Genomic DNA, 16,968 nt, shown 5'->3' with positions numbered 1-16,968 from the left:
ATCAAAAAAGCAAAAGAAATCTGGATGAATGAAAAATGTAAATATCTCCCTGGATACCTGAAACCACAGATAGTACCAAACCCTATATATATATACAATGTTTTTTGTATACATTTAATTTATAAATTAGGTACACAGTAAGGGATTAACAACAATAACTAATAATAAAATAGAACAATTATAACAACAACAAACTATAATTAAAAGTTATCTAAATATGAATGGAATCTTAGCAACCTCAGCAAACGTTTTTATTATTTATTTATTTATTTATTTAGTATTTTATGAAGTCGAGAACTTTCACCTTTTTCACTTAAAAAGAAACACTTTACGGCTTCTTGTTAGCATATCCGAATTGCCAGCATTACTACTCTTGCTCTTTGGGATAAATATTAAGTAAAATAAGAGTTACTTGAACACAAGCACGCGATACCATGACAGTCGATCTGATAACCGAGAACTACACAGAAGAACGGCCTGCAATATAAAACTTATGAATTGTCTATTAGTAAAAGAAAGAGCTATATGGCTTCATTTCGGCGATGTAAAATTACAAAGTGGATATTAGAGCTAACATTATTTCAAAGCTGAATGTTTGTAGAAACAATGTTAGTTTTGTAAGTTGGCCTGAGAGCTTATGAGAATACAATCCTCAACATCCCTGAGTTGCTTTAGCTACCTAAGTCAAGTAAGGCAACTTGGGGATGCTGAGGATTGTATTCTCGTAAGCTCTCAGGCCAACTTACGAAACTTTCATAGTTTCTACAAACATTCTGCTTTGAAATAATGTTGGATCTAATATCCACTCTGCTGATATAATTATAAATACTTTATTTCTGGAATTTTCCATTTAATATTTTCAGACGAGGGTTGACTGCGGATAGTGAACCCACTGATAAGGGTGGGAATACGGTATTAGTTGTCTACTAGTAGTGTAATGAAATAATTTAGAATAACTAGCAGTTGTAGAGTGTAGAACATGCATATTAGATTTTGCATTTTGATTATGTTGGATTTTGAAAAGTAATGAATTCAAAAATAAAGTTCAAAAAAGTTTATAGTTGTCAGTATATTTCTGGTTAAACAGTCATGAAATTTCTGGTTAAACAGTCATGAAATTTCTGGTTAATATACTTTAATATATAACATGGAGTATACATTAAAGTATATAAGAATTTTATTCAGTTTTATAAGTAAATTAAGTTTAAGATTAATTTACTTATAAAACTGAAGTGGTGATTTTTTTTTTTTTTTTTTTTTCTCAACAGCTTAAAGCGATTGAAACTGTACACCAGAAAGGACTGCAAAAACAAAATCCAAATGCAGTGAAAAGTATTATAACTATTGAGAGTCAGAAAAAAATAAAAGACCTTGTAGAAGAAAAACTTCAAAGTATGTGAAATGTGGACCATATTATTTGGTGATTATTTATTTCTTGTTGATTTATGAATATATAACTTAATCATCCAGATATATTCAAAAAATAAATTGTATGACATAATGGATGGATACTCAGTACATTGAGCAGGTTTCATATTATTTTGCAGAGTGATCTTTTGTGCTGAGTTTTGAAAAGAGTGGGAAATGCCTTTGATCAGAAAAGTGGAAACCAGAACCGTTGTTTGGGTATATCACTCCTAAATTCAAGACAATATGTAAAATTAAAAGCAAACAAAAAAAAAACTGAAATTTTTATGGTTGCGATACAATTTCAGTTAACCTTCAGACTTGCTGTTCTAGGCATTGCCTTTCTTGTTTAGTGGGTTATGACATCCCTGATAGGAATGTTGTCTTTTCCCACTCTGAAGAAGAAAAATGGAATAGAAAAGCACTGACAAAAAGTTTGGATGTATATAGAATTTTTGGTCATAGCTCATGATTATTTTTATTGTGCATTTATGGTTATTGAAAGAGAATAGAAAGTTTAAAAACAGAAAAGCATGTTATAAGCAAGGAGCTTGATCTCTATTGCCATTTTTAGTCCAAAGAAGGGGGGTGGATAATTAATTTATCTAAAAGAGCTTATAGATAGTATGGACTTAGTACTTCCAAGAGTACATAAAAATGCCACTTAAACATAGTAGTCTGGGCAGTCCTATGTACAGACTGGGCCAAATATTTTTCTGAAGTTTTTCTACCTTTACCAGTAATTCTCTTTCTATAAAAACAATTCTAAAGATTTAGTAAATAAAATCGCTGGTATTGTATTATTGTTTATGTCCATATAGTAAGTTTAGATATAGTTTCTCTTTTGGTTAATATGCTGCTAACAATTACATTAGAATTATTAGTGAGAAAGATTTTCCTCTTGACAATAATATGTGAAATTATTTGACTTCTGTAATTTTGCTATTCAGTTATTTTTCACTCGGAATAAACTTTATAAACAAATTGAAAGAAGTGCAATGGTTTCTCCTACTCTTGCTAAATATTACCTGGAGCATTTTGAGTAGTACATGTCCAATCCCCTTCCTTCCATATAGTCCTTTTATGTGGATAACAATTTTTTCAGTTTGGAAATTTTTCTTGGTTGGTTTAGATGTTCAGAGAATTAATTCTCTCTATTCAAGATTCAAATTCACTCTAGAAGTAAGCAGCCAACAATAGATTAAAGTCTAGATGATCTTATCCTATGACATTAATGGAAATTTTTAGCCTGTTAGAAAGAAACCAACACAGAAGATATCAAAATCTTGTTTAGAGTGCACATGTATATTATACTTAACAAGAAATTATATTTTTGTTTTAATTCTTTATCCAAACATAAGAAAGCAAAGCTTGCACTTGTAGTCTACTTGTGTAGAGGCTGTTGACTTCATATCAGTTGCTTTGTAATATACCATATTACAAAGTATACTTCTTTTCAGATGTGTATATTGCCCTTTTTAAAATAATCTTTAATCTCTGTAGCACATTAAAACAAGAATATAATTTCTTGTCAAGTGTAATCTACTTTAAAGTTGGACAGGACATTATAGAGAGCAATACCTAGGCTATATTTGAGTTGTAAGTCAGCAGTTAGAATTGGAGGTACAGGAAGATGGTTTGATCTAAAATTAATTTGTCTTGCAATCTAATTTGTACATCTTACTGTCTTGCAAGTTGTAAGACAATAAGATGTACAACAAGGTGTGAGTCAAATGAGGTGCACACTATCTTCCCTCTTATTCATTATTTTTATGGATTATATTAAGAAGGAAAGTTTCATTAAACCTGAGATCAGAATTGGAGCTATCCTGCTCAGTTATTTTTCTTTTTGTAGATGCTGTTGTAACACCTGAATAAATTCAGTATAAGGCTTTGAGATTCTTAAACTAAATGGACAGGAACTTAGAAAACATCATCTGCATTCTCAGTGGAGAATCTGTAAAACAAATAAAAATTATTCAGCTATTTAGATGCAATCCTTAGAGAAGAGGCAAGTTAAATTTGGAAATAGGCAAAAGTATTAGCACAGCTGGTATATTGAGGAACCAGCTGAATTAATTCACATGAATAAGAGAAAAACTAGCCAATACACTATAAATTAGCAAGACAGTGTTCAAATTGATTTTAACTTATGAGAGCTCTTGCGTACAGTGACCTCAAGAGCTATGCCAGCAGTAGCTAAGCTACTAGTAGACCTCCCTAGCTGGATATGTCAAGAGATACCCTGGTCTTCCAGGTTGGGGATTTTACATAAGGGTGGTTATCTTACCAAGTAAAAAATTTCTGCAACTCAAACAATTGAAGTGGAAAATTCGTCAGACCGAAACAACAGAAAATGACCAAGCAAGGATAAAGGTAACCGATTAGGAATATCCGACATTTTAAAAGTAGCCATGGAATGTGCGAAGCATAATAACAAAAACAGAATTAGAATTAGTAAAACAACTAAAAACTAAAAATAATATAGCTGTGATAACAGAAACAAAAAAGAAATTAAAGGGAACGAAAGATATAGATGGTTTTACTATACTATATAGTGGAGTGTACCAGCATATCAAAGCTTCTAGTTGTGTGACCAATTTAATTGATAATAAATGGAAAAATAGATTATGAAAGTGCAATTTTGTAAATAATTGAATTATAGCAGTTAAATTAAAAACAAATAGAAGCTACTTAATTATCATAGGAGTATATGCCAAGAAGGTAGGAAAGAGGATTCTGAAGAATTTTATGAAGAACTAAGAAAAAAAGTTAAATAAAAGTAATAAAAATGACTATATATTAATAATAGCAGGAGATCTTAATGCCAGAGTTGGAAATAATCTATTTCCAATACATTATGGAAATACATTATGGAGATAACTACCGTGTTTGAGTAAAACTTTAGTTTAATATAAACTAAGATCCACTTTCGGTGTTTCGACCTTTATATCAAGGTCATCTTCTGGAACATATGCACTATATACAGAAAACAAGCTACACTACAATCTACATGGCTTGTTAAAGTTACTGACCAACCGTTACAACAATTATTGGCCTGACCTCTGTCGAAAAAAAAAATTTTTTTTTTTTTTTTGTCAGAAAAATTATAAATCTCTAATGAGTTGGTCAGTAAAATTTCAATAATTTTACTGACCAACCGTTACAACAATTAATGGCCTGACCTCTGGCAGAATTTTTTTTTTTTTTTCCCCACCAGAGGTCAGGCAAATAATTGTTGTAACGGTTGGTCAGTAACTTTAACAAACCATGTAGATTGTAGTGTAGCATGTTTTCTGTATATAGTGCATATGCTCCAGAAGATGACTTTGATATAAAGGTCGAAACATCGTGGATCTTAGTTTATATTAAACTAAAGTTTTACTCCAACACGGTAGTTGTCTCCATAATTTTCCAAAATGTATTCGGATCACTGTTTTAGCCTAAAAGAAAGGAATCCATTTCCAAATGTCTTTAGAAAATATGGGGAAATTTGCATGAATAACAATGGGCAAGAACTATTAGACTTCTGTACTTTCAATAATTTTAAAATAACCAATACTTTTTTTCAAAAAAAGAATATAAATAAATATACTTGGAATGGCAGTGGAACAGGATCTATAACTGATTATATCATTACTAATTGGAAACTGGCTCCACATGCGAGAGATGTATATGTTTACAGAGGAAGTGAAACTTTTTCAGATCATTATTTAGTAGTCTCTAAAATAGAAATACCAGCAAAATGGAGAAAGAAAGTAAATAAGAAAACACAAGAAATAGAACAAGTATACAAAAGTATGTCTATTACAAGAAGAAATCATTAAAATGCCGTATCAATTACGATTAAAACAGATTACCTAAAAGAAGCCTAAATCAGTGAAGATATAGAAGATTGAAAACTTTAATAAAGATAACCCATAAAGCAGCTTCTGAAGTCCTTGGAAAGAAAAAATAAATAAAAATATATATATATATATATATATATGGGAATGAAAAACACCTTTTTATTCCTGTATGTGTATATATATATATATATATATATAGGAAGTAGGCGAAGCCGTTTTTTGCCCTATCTAACTTTAGAAAGAAAAATTTAAAAAAAAAAAACTTTAAAAATCTGGAAAACAGATATAGAAAATGCAACAAAAGAAAAACAAATCCATACAAATTACTCCTTCAAACGCATACAAAGGAAACAGAAGACATATTATTACAAAAACAAAAGAAATATATTTAAAACCATAGTGCAGAAAGCTCACCAAGATGCTTGGGACATATTTATTGATAAAATAAAAGACATACATACATGGAAGACAAGACATAGTCTACAAAATATTAAGGAAATTAAACAAAGAAGAAAGAGATACAGCACAAATGAACATAACACAAGAGAAACAATGGATAGAACATTATAAGAATTTATGGTATGACACAAATTTAATAATAGAAAATAATAATGACGAAATCAATATAACTGGAAGAATTAAAAGAAACAATAAAAGTATCAAAAAATAGAAAATCTACCAGATTAGATGGCAGAAATACAGAGCTTTGGAAATATGGCAGAGAATATTTGCATCACAGTTTTCTTAAAATTAATAACTGTTGGAGGAAATGTGAGGTTCCATCAGATTGGTTAAAAGCTAAGGTTATATCTGTATTTAAGAAAGGAGAGAGAGATGATTGTGGAAATTACAGAGGAATAAGTTTATTAAATGCATTAAAATATTTATTAAAAACAGTAAAATCCTGATTAAAAGACTTAGCAATATTGCAGACTACTCTCAGAAGAACAAAATGAGAGTAGATTATCTGCAATATTTCAAAGTCTTTTATTCAGGCTTTTACTGTAAATTTTGTAACTTGCATTTAATAAAAAATACTCAGAAGAACAAAATGGAGGGTGGGGGGTGCTTAAAGACCAGAACTGTATATAACTGAGAGGAGACCTCCATATAGCCTTTAAAGGAATGCAGAGAACCAACCAGGACTTCTGAACTAATGTCAAGTGTTGAACCCTGTTGGGAAACTACCCTGGATACTGAATGAACGAGGATGGTTGGAAATTTGGGTTTTAGCCGACCAAATTGTATTCTTATTGGCTTAAATCACAACATAAAATGATGGTACAACATGACAGAATTTCATGCTGACTGGTATGTCGCCCAGTTAAACAAGGCCCTTGTTTTCACCAGAGAACTAGGGCGAACAGTGAAAAGTCAACTACTGGAACAAATCCTGAACACACATCCCATCTCAATATCACCAGAGTTCAAGATTAGTACTGCCAACATAAGAAGCTTTAATGGCAAAGAAATGGAGCTAGCTGCGGAATTGGATAAGTACTTGATTAGCATAATAGGAGTGACTGAAATGAAAAAGACAAAACTGGTGAGATCTTTCTGAGCAATAAATACAAAAAATTATATTTATGTTATTCAGGCAATAACAATCAGGGAAAAGAAGGAGAGTAGCTACAGTATTCAACACTAAATACGAGGCTAATCTTCTTGAATGGCAGGCAGTCTCAAGTAGAATGATGAGGGCAAATATCAGAATGGGGAATTGGACAATGAGACTCATTTGTGCCTTCATCTCACAGAAGATTTGACTAAGGTAGAAGTCGAGGAATTTTTTGAGGTTTTCGAGGAAACAACTGACAATGAAAAAGAAAAAGTTAGTCCTTGTTGGGGATCTAAATAGCAGAGTAAGAAATGATTGTCAGACATACAAAAATATTTTGGGAAAATTTGGAGAAAAGAGCAAAGCTAATAATAATTGCAAATATCTGTTGGATTTCTGCTCAGGACATAGACTGGTTATTACTAACACAGTGTTCTAACATAAAAATGTAAACAAATTCACACAGAGAGAAGAAGCAAGGAACAAGAAAAGTCTCATTGACTATGTTATTGTTGATAGTGATGTTTTCTCACTGGTGCAGGACACTAGTGTATATAGAGGATTTGGAAGTGATCACCATTTAGTCTCGAGCAGGATAAAATTGAATTTCATATTGAAATAAAGAACATGTAAGAAAGTTTTAAAGCGAATAAAAGTTGAGCTGCTCACAGATGTGAACCATAGACAAAAAAAACACAAACATCATTCAAGAAGAAATGAAAGAGTTTGAGAACAGGAACCAAACCTTAGAGATTCAGTGGCATGCCCTGCAGAAAACATTGATTCAGACAGAGAGGCATGTGGTGAGGTTGTCTGTAAGGATAGAAAAATCAGAACTCAATGGTGGACACAGGAAGTTAACGAGGCAGTGAAGGAAAAGAAGAAAGCATATCTAAACTTCTCATAATAAGTCAACTTATGCTCTTAGAGAATACAGTGACAAATGTAAGAAAGCTGAACACTGTAAAACAAGCTAAACAAAAATCATTGGAAGACTTTGGTAAGTACATAGAAAATAAATATCAAGAAGGTGGCAAGATATTCTGAAGGTTGTCGAAGAAGCTCAGAAATGGAGGAAGAGTTAAAAAGAAGAAAGTAGTTAAAGATGATAAAGGTGACATGAAAACTGGAGAAAAAAATATCCTTGATGTATTATTATTATTATTATTCAGGCCTCCATGGAGTCAAAAGACTCATCGTGGGAGGTCCTTCCTAAGAACATAAAGTCTGTCAAGACTCATCGAGGGGAGGTTCCCCCTAAGAAACACAAAGTCTATCATACCACTCCTTAAACTCATTGACCGTTCTCGCCCTCACCACTCTATCAGGCAATGCATTCCACGGCTCAACCACCCTCCATGCAAAGAAACCACTCCTCACCCTCTTGCTCACAGTTTCCTTTCGTAACTTCCAGGGATGGCCTCTTGTCATCACTCCTTCCCACTGTTCAACCAAGCGAAAGACCTCCCCAGTGTTAACCCTGTAACCACCTCTCAACAGTTTAAAAGTCTCAATCATATCACCTCTCCTTCTATCCGCCAAACTCTGCAGTCCACATTCCCTCAGCCGATTCTCATAACTATCCTTGTACAGTCCTGAGACCATCTTTGTCATCCGTCTTTGTATCTTTTCCACAGTTAATTTATCCCCTTCAAATCCTGGGGACCAAATCTGAGAACAATAATCCAAGTGTCTGATCAGAGACTTATACAATGGAATGATAACCCTCTTCTCTCTGCAGGTCAGTGTCCTTCTCATAATTGCAGCAATCCTCTGTGTTACCTTCACCACCTTTGCAATATGTCCCCTAAACTTCAGGTTTCTATCAATCATCAACCCCAGATCTCTTGTTTCCCCTACTTCCTCCAGTATAACTCCTCCCATAGAGAATGCAGCATCCCATCGATGTTTCCCAAACCTCAAGACCTTACATTTTGCTGCATTAAACTGACACCCCATTCATTTGCCCATCTATCTAGCTTATTCAAATTCTCTTGCAGGACTAACACATCTGCACTATTACTAATAATCCTTCCCAGCTTTGCATCATCTGCAAACAACTGAATATTCCCTTGCAATCCACTGGCAATGTCATTGATATAAAGGTTAAACAATATAGGTCCTAGTACTGAGCCCTGTGGGACCCCACTTGTAACCTTCTGTCTCCTTGAAACTGCTCCACCAACAACTCTCTGATACCTATCAGACAGCCAATCCTGAATCCAGTTGACCAATCTGACATCCAGACCCATGTGTTGCAACTTAAATATCAGCTTATGTGGAACCCTGTCAAATGCCTTTGCTAAGTCTAAGAAAATTGCAGTATATGCCTTTCCCTCATCTAATGTTCTTGTAACTTTATTATAAAAGGCTAGCATATTGCTAAAACAAGAGCGCCCTTTCACAAATCCATGTTGGCTCTCACAGATAACATTACCCTCATCTTCCCAGTACTGTATACGGTCCCTCACTACTTTCTCCAAGATCTTAACAACTACTGATGACACACAGACTGGTCTACAATTAGACACTTCTAGTCTGTTACCGTCCTTATGCAATGGCACTATCTTACCTTCCTTCCATTCCCTGAGCACCTTTGCCGAAGCCAGACTTTCATTGAAAAGCCAGGTTAAAGGCACTGTCAGTTCCCTAGCACATTCTCTCAAAACTCGTGGTGAAATACCATCCAGTCCAAAAGCTTTATTGACATCCAGAGTTCTCAGTATCTGAAACACACTCTCCTCCTGTACCTCTAAACCTTGAACCTGCCCTATCCCTCTAGCATTAAAACTGACTCCTCCAGGATGAAATACGCCAATAAAGTGGTCATTGAACAATTCCACTATGTCCTCTGCATCAGTCACTCTATTCCCATTTTTATCCCACAATATCATTCTTCCACAGTCATTTCTCCTCCTACTGGCCACATAGCTAAAAAATTCCCTAGGATTTTCTTTGGATCTTAGGGCCAATCTCCTCCCATATTCCAGTTTCGCTTTCCTTACCACACTAGTCACTCTTCTGGCCTGTCTTATATTCTTCACGCATCCTCTCTTCACCTGTCTCCTTATATTTCTTCCATAGCCTCTTTTTCACATGCAATTCCTGTTTAATATTGTTTGTCATCCACTTTACTCCAAATTGTGTCCGCTTCTTCACTCGTGGTATACAACTTACCATTGCTGCTAACAAATATTCTTTCACAATTTCCCACGCACTAACGATATCCCGGCTTTCCAATTCCTCCCTCCATGAAACTTCCCGAAGTTGACGTCTAAGACTATTATAATCACCTGCATTATAATTCCACATAAGTTCCTGTCTCTTTGATACTCCTGCATGTCTATTCATTTTCCAAGTCAAAACCATATGGTCACTCTCTCCAACTGGTGGGAGAGATGTCATCTCAGTTATTATCAACTCTTCTGATGCTATAACCAAATCTAAAACTCTTGAACCTCTTGTTCCCTCTGTTACATGTTGCCTAAGACATTTGTCCCTCAAGAATTCTAGAAATTCCATTCCACATTCCAGAAATTCCATGAAACAAGCAGTGATGAATAAACATTCAGTAGGCATGCAATCAGGAATATATATACATTTTTAAAGTAGAAAAAGCCATTAAAATCCTGAAATATGGAAAGGCAGCATGGGTAGATGATATTTGACCAGAAATGCTCAATTATGGAGGTATAAAAGTCTTGCAGTGACTGCACTGCATAGTTCAGAAGGCCTGGAAAGAGGGATGAATTCCAGATAATTGGAGTAGAACTCTCATAATACCCATATAAAGGGAAAGGGAAATTAAACTGAATATGAGAATTACAGAGGTATTTCCCTACTGAGTTTCCTGGTAAGATTTATGCAAGTACATTTGAGAAACGGTTGAGGATTGTGGAAGTGAAGCTTAGTGAAGTACAAGCTGGATTCAGGGCAAGTAGAGGCTATCAGGATCAGATTTTCACTTTATAACAAATAGTTCAGAAATCATGGGAATATAACAAAGAACTGTATTTAAGTTTTGTAGACCTCAAAAAAGCATATGAGAAGGTGACAAGAGAAAAGCTATTCAAAATGCTAGAGTTGTATGTATGGTGTCAATGAGCCATTATATCAAGCAGTATTTAGTCTTTATTTGAGTTGTAAGTCAGCAGTTAGAATTGAAGGAATAACAGGAAGATGGTTTAATGTTAAATCTGGTGTCAGACAAGGATGTACATTATCCCATGTGTTATTCATTATCTTTATGGATCACATTATGGAGGAAAGTGGTATTAAACCTGATATCAAAATTGGAGATGTTAATTTCTTTACTTTATGCAGATGATGTTATACTTCTAAATAAATCTGCTACAAGTCTGCAAGATTCTCTTACTAAATTGAATAACTGCATAATAGATATGAAGGTCAGCAATAACAAGGCAAAGACCATGAAAACAGGTAGAAGCATTGAAAATATCAACTGCATTGTGAATGGAGAACCTATAGAACAAGTAAGACATTTCAGCTACCTAGGCATGATTTTTAGTGAAGATGGTAAATTAAATATAGAAATAGTCAACAGAATCAACAAAGCTGGTATGGTAGTAAGTGAATTGAATAAATTCATATGGAATAAGAGAGAAATTTAGTCAAAACACTAAATTAGCTGTATGCAACACAGTGTTGAAGCCAATTTTAACTTATGGATCTGAGAGCTGAGTTAGAAATAAAACACTTGACTAAAGACCACAGATATGAGAGTCCTGAGAAAGATTAGGGGCATGAACAGATGGCATCAATGGCAATATTTTATTATAAATGAGGATATTAGGAAAGAACTCGACATTGCTAGCATTGAGGAATGTGTTAGCAGAACTAAATTCAGGTTTTATGGTCACTTAAACAGAATGGGGGGGGGGGGGAAGATTAGCAAAACAAGTGTTCTCTGCCAGGTTGGCAGGAAAAATGCCCAGAGGAAGACCAAGAATAGGTGGATTGATATATTAAAAAGTGACTTAGAAGACACAAAATATAAGATGTGATAATGTTGGAGTCTTGACAGGTAATAGATTGTTTTGGAGGAAAATTGTAGATAGGAAGTTAGTGGTGATGTTAGTTTTTTCATGTAGTACTATCATATCCTGTACACCCCTTGAGGGTATGTGTTAGGAATTTCATGATGGTGAAGAAGAAGAAAATGGTTTCAGACATTGAAAATCATGTATAGACAATATTTATGTGTTAAAACAAATTATTGAAAAAAGATGAGAATTTAATTTAGAGACTTGTATGGCTTTTAGAGATTATGAGAAATCTTTTGATAAAATACAGAAAGAAAAACTATGTTGAAATATAATGAAAAAACAAGGTATCCATTACATTTGGTACAAGCCATACAAAGTTTATATGAAGATACAAAAATATAGATACAGTTTGTTAATAAATTAACATAAAAGACAAATAAATCAGGGTGTCAGACAGGGATGTAGCTTATCTCCAGCTCTATTCAATATATATATAGATATATATAGATCAGATTATTAAAATATGGAAAACAAGAAGAAGACAAGGTATCCAGTTTACCAAAAGAACTGTTATCAGTACAATGTTGTATGCAGATGATTAGATTATATTACAAGACAATGATGATGACCTTCAAAAATCAGTTTTGAATTAAACAAAATAAGCCAAAAATACAAGTTAATAATTTTGAAAAGAAAACAATTTAAACAAAATTTTTAAAAACAATTAAAAGGGCACTGAATAAAAAAATAAGACAAGAAACTCAACTAAAATTTTATAAAGCAATGGCCACTCCCACTGTGTTATATGATTCAGAAACATGGATGGTTAAAAAGAAAGATGAAAGGAAAATATAAGCTGCAGAGATGAGATTTTTAAGAGGATGCATAAAATCGGACTATATAAGAAATGTTCATTTACAGCGTAAATGAAAAGATCAAGGAATGTAGAGAGAAATGGGAAAAACATCTATTTAGGTTGGAAAGATATTGGCTACCAAAAGAGGTGGATAGGTATAGACCAAAGGGAAAGACAAAGAGCGAACAGAACAGGATCAGGCAAATGCCTAATCCTTGAAAAGAAGAAAAAGAGAGGCCTGAGAAAAATTAGGGAAGTGAACAGATGGCATCAATGTCAGAATCATGTTAAAAATGAAGATATTAAAAAGGAACTTGACATTGTTAGCATTCAAGAATATGTAAAGCAGAGCTAATCTTGGAGTGTATAGCCACTTAAACAGAATGGAAGAGTTGTTTACACTGGTGTTTGATGCTGAAGTAGCAGGAAAAAATCCTAGAGGAAGACTAAAATCTACATGGATTAATGCAGTTATAAAATTGATAAATAACAAGCTATTCTGGAGAAAAACAGTTGATAGGAAGCTTGTAGAAATATAAACATAATTATGTAGTATACTGTCTGTCATAGTACCCTGTACACATCTTGAGGATTATATCATGAATTTGATGATAATAATGATGAAAAATATTAATGTACTGTATTCATATGATGTTATATTACTATCTTTTGGTTTTAATGAGTTTTATTAAGAATTATCAATATGAAATTAGTTTATTACCTTTTGATGCATGTTATAAAATATGATTATTACATGGCACCTCCAGGGAGTTCAAAGACTCATCGAGGGAGGGCACCTACTCTACACTCTATCTCCACCACTCTATACACCAACTACAATGAACTGCAATTACAATCATCATTTACACCAATGCCCACCACTAGTATTTTTACAGACAATCACAAACATCCATGCCCATGGCAGGATTCGAACCCACAGCCTTTTGGCTGGAAAGTGGATGTGCCAACCACTCGGCCAAGCACCTATTATATTCGTTATGTACATCAGTGGCGCACCCAGAGGGGGGGGGGGGAAGGGGCCCAGGCACCCCCCAAAGAAAAGGAAAAAACACTAGAAAATTTTCCAAAAATCTTTTCCTAATTTAAATTCTTTTTTTTTTTTTATGTTGTGTCGTGTCTTCTATTTCTATACTACTTATGAATTAGCGATCACTGCAGATGCATCATAGGTCTTATGCGATGCGTAGTGTGTATTCACAAATTGTCTGCTCAACCCCCCCCAAAGGTTAAATCCTGAGCACTCGGCCCCCTCCGCGATTAAATCCTGAGTGCGCCACTAATGTACATCCACTTTGGTTGGACACATTTCATTAAAATTTGGTGGTTTGGATCTTTATTAAAATTCATCAAGATATTCAGTTCTAGTTTAAATTCCAGTACTTTGAATGGAAAAATTATTCAGAAATGCTATTTTTAGCTTTTGTATTAAGTTCAGTTGCCATGTTAATGAATAATGTCATCATACAAGATTGATATTGTAAAAATATGTTTTTTATGATTTGTTCTGAGGTGATATTGTTAGCTGTTAATATTGTTAATTTCCTTTTAAATAGATAAGGATAAAGAAGAAACATCTGCAGAAAATAAACTTTCGGCTACTAGCAGTCTTGGGTTCATTGATACAAATTCAGAAAAATTCAAAGAAATTTTAAACAGGAAATCATCACATGCCTATGAAGTTGAAGAGGTATGTATTCATTACTTTGATATTTATTGGCAAGTGACAGCCAGCTTTACCAATTTACAAAAAAAATTTCCACGATTAAGAAACACCTGCCAGTTGGTATAGCTGATTGAATCATAAAGTGTTTTACATATCTGTGACTTGTTTTGTTAAAAGAAGTATCTGTAATAAAACTGTAGTTTCTTAAGAATCAAGCCACACATATTTACATACATCTGCATTCAGCTTCTTTCATTATAACACAAAATAAAAATAAGACAAAAATATTCATAGTACAAGATATTCACAATTATAAATAGAAAATCAGGCCTTTAAAAAAAAAAAGATTCTAATATTAAGGGAAGCTACTGACTGGTGTAGCATATGAGATAGAGATAAAATCATTATAGTCTTAAAACAGCAATGACATAACTGTATCAGTTTGCACCTTTCCAGAAATCTCTTTATATTTATATAATATAACTAAAAATGCAGTGATTCTAAAACAAGTTACTGATTGGTCTTAATTCAAAATCATTAACAGACCAAATTTAATCTTCTGTAAATTGAATTTTAAATTGGATATTGTTTATCTGTTGCACACAGAAATAATAAATAATAATGGATAAATGAAAATTAAATTGAACAGAGACATTTAACAGCCAAATTTGACATATCAAATTGTTAATAAAAAAAAAAAGCTAAAAACTTGGAAAGCAGAAAATGTTCAAAGAGCATGTTTTTCATCTAAAATTCTGTAAGTCAGTTTAAGTCATTTTGACCAGATTTGAAATACAGTTATTTGTTATTTCATTCATTTATTTGTTGTTATGTTGAAGATCAGCAGGGATATTTCACTAATCAGACTGAAATGAGTGGTGGTAGTGGAGAGTGTTGGGTCCCAATTTATGATTATTAGGCTTTCAACTATCCTTACATGTGAAACTCTACTTGTCTTTGTCCAAATTTTATTTATATACGAGATTTCACCCAAATACAAATATTCAAGCTTCTCCTCCTCTTAGTGTCCCTAAATATTTATTTTATACTGCACCTTTCAGGACATTTAGTTTAAGATATTAAATTCAAAAACAAGGAGCAATTACCAAAATACGTCTGAGTGTGAAACTAATATGCAGTCGTGACCTTTATCTCGTAACTTAACAAATTCCCTCCCCCCACGTGATTAGGTTCATACATTGTTACAAGTGGTGCATTGAGCGGCAATCTCAGACAACTGTATTTCCAATGAACAAAAGTTTATTGAACTCTTAAACATGGTACAATTCATCCTTTATCAAATAAAACTCAATTCAGTACTAAGAATATATAATACAAATTTTCACTAGCTAAACACAAGTATTAGATTAAGATCCTACATGAGAATTGTGATCATATCGCCATAACAGATTCTATACATACAAACAAGTATAATCCTAGAACTAGTTAATCCTTTGTCTAACCTCTTACTGGTTTGATCACACTATAATTCTGTATTTTCTAGGACATATATAATCAGTTACTCTAATTTTCTCACTAAGACAATCTGGATTAAGATTATCCTTTCACTGAGCTAATACACACTTTTGACCTTTAAAACTCTCTTAATTAAAATACAAACATGCATAAATCTCTAGGCACATGAATTATGTATTAATTAATAATAACAAGCTCATTATTATTCTAGTTTGACATGTATTAAAGTCCTAGTATAATTCTCATTAATCCTTTCAACTGTTCAGCAATTGAACAATCACTACAGTTACATATGATTTGAATTGACACAAGATTTTACAGTACCTTTTGACTTGGGTCTTCTACACTGGTCTCTGCCTTTTTCCGATATTTTACCCTCCTAGGACGAACTCTTCTATAACTTATCACTCCTAAGTTCTTTTTGGCACTAAGATGGGCTTTCACAACCTTTACCTTACAGTCTTCAATCAAGGACATACATAGGATCATCTATTCTATGGCTGTGAAATTCACCACATGGGCGCTGACTTCTTTATAGAATTTTCTTTCTCTCGTTATGATGAAACACACTGCCATTATCTTCTCTCTTTTTAACTAAACGGCGTCCCTCATTTCTCACAATAGGAACACGGAATCGAAATCCCGCATACTTTGTTTTCTTATTGTGTCGGACGGAGAAAACTCCTAACCTGTCACTCAGGAAAACCGCATGAGACCTATACGAAGACTCGTTAAGAAACTCTGAGGAAAAAAAGCCTTTTGTGTGGGGGTTCCTAACCCTTTTATATGATGATCCCCTACCAGCACCTTCTTCAATTTCCTCCCCCCCCCCCTACAGGAGTCAATTTCACTGACCAATTAGAGTGGCGTTTTTCTGCCAAAACATCGTGCGGTCCGTGTGCATGCAACTGACACGTGACAAAGTCTCAAATTGGGAATTATGATCTTGAGCTTTGGTTTTTGTTTAAACTAACCTCTATGTCATCTATACTAAATTAATCCCTTTTCCAAAATTTTCTAAGAATTAATTTGAATCTAATATCTTATTTCAAGTGTAAAAACTAGCCTCTCACATACAAAATCCTATGACTAATCTTCTTTGCTTTACTTAACCTTATTTTATCATATCACAA

The 16,968-nt window shown here is 33.5% G+C and overlaps 1 protein-coding gene across 2 annotated transcripts in view; it reads left to right on the top strand.

Annotated features, from left to right (window-relative positions):
• The window catches only part of Mcm10 (minichromosome maintenance 10 homolog), a 156,130-nt gene that overhangs the window by 98,146 nt on the left and 41,016 nt on the right, over nucleotides 1–16,968 (top strand). For both annotated transcript variants that reach the window (XM_090390737.1, XM_090390736.1), the window contains exons 12-13: nucleotides 1,269–1,392; nucleotides 14,250–14,383. In XM_090390737.1, the coding sequence (XP_090246863.1) occupies nucleotides 1,269–1,392; nucleotides 14,250–14,383 (258 nt within the window). The remainder of the gene's footprint in view (nucleotides 1–1,268; nucleotides 1,393–14,249; nucleotides 14,384–16,968) is intronic.

Source organism: Typopeltis vanoorti, chromosome 3 (genome assembly GCF_054136105.1).
Source record: "Typopeltis vanoorti isolate ZY-2024b chromosome 3, IOZ_Tvanoo_1.0, whole genome shotgun sequence".
Taxonomy (NCBI): Eukaryota; Metazoa; Arthropoda; class Arachnida; order Uropygi; family Thelyphonidae; genus Typopeltis; species Typopeltis vanoorti.
This window is presented reverse-complemented; position numbering and strand designations above follow the sequence as displayed.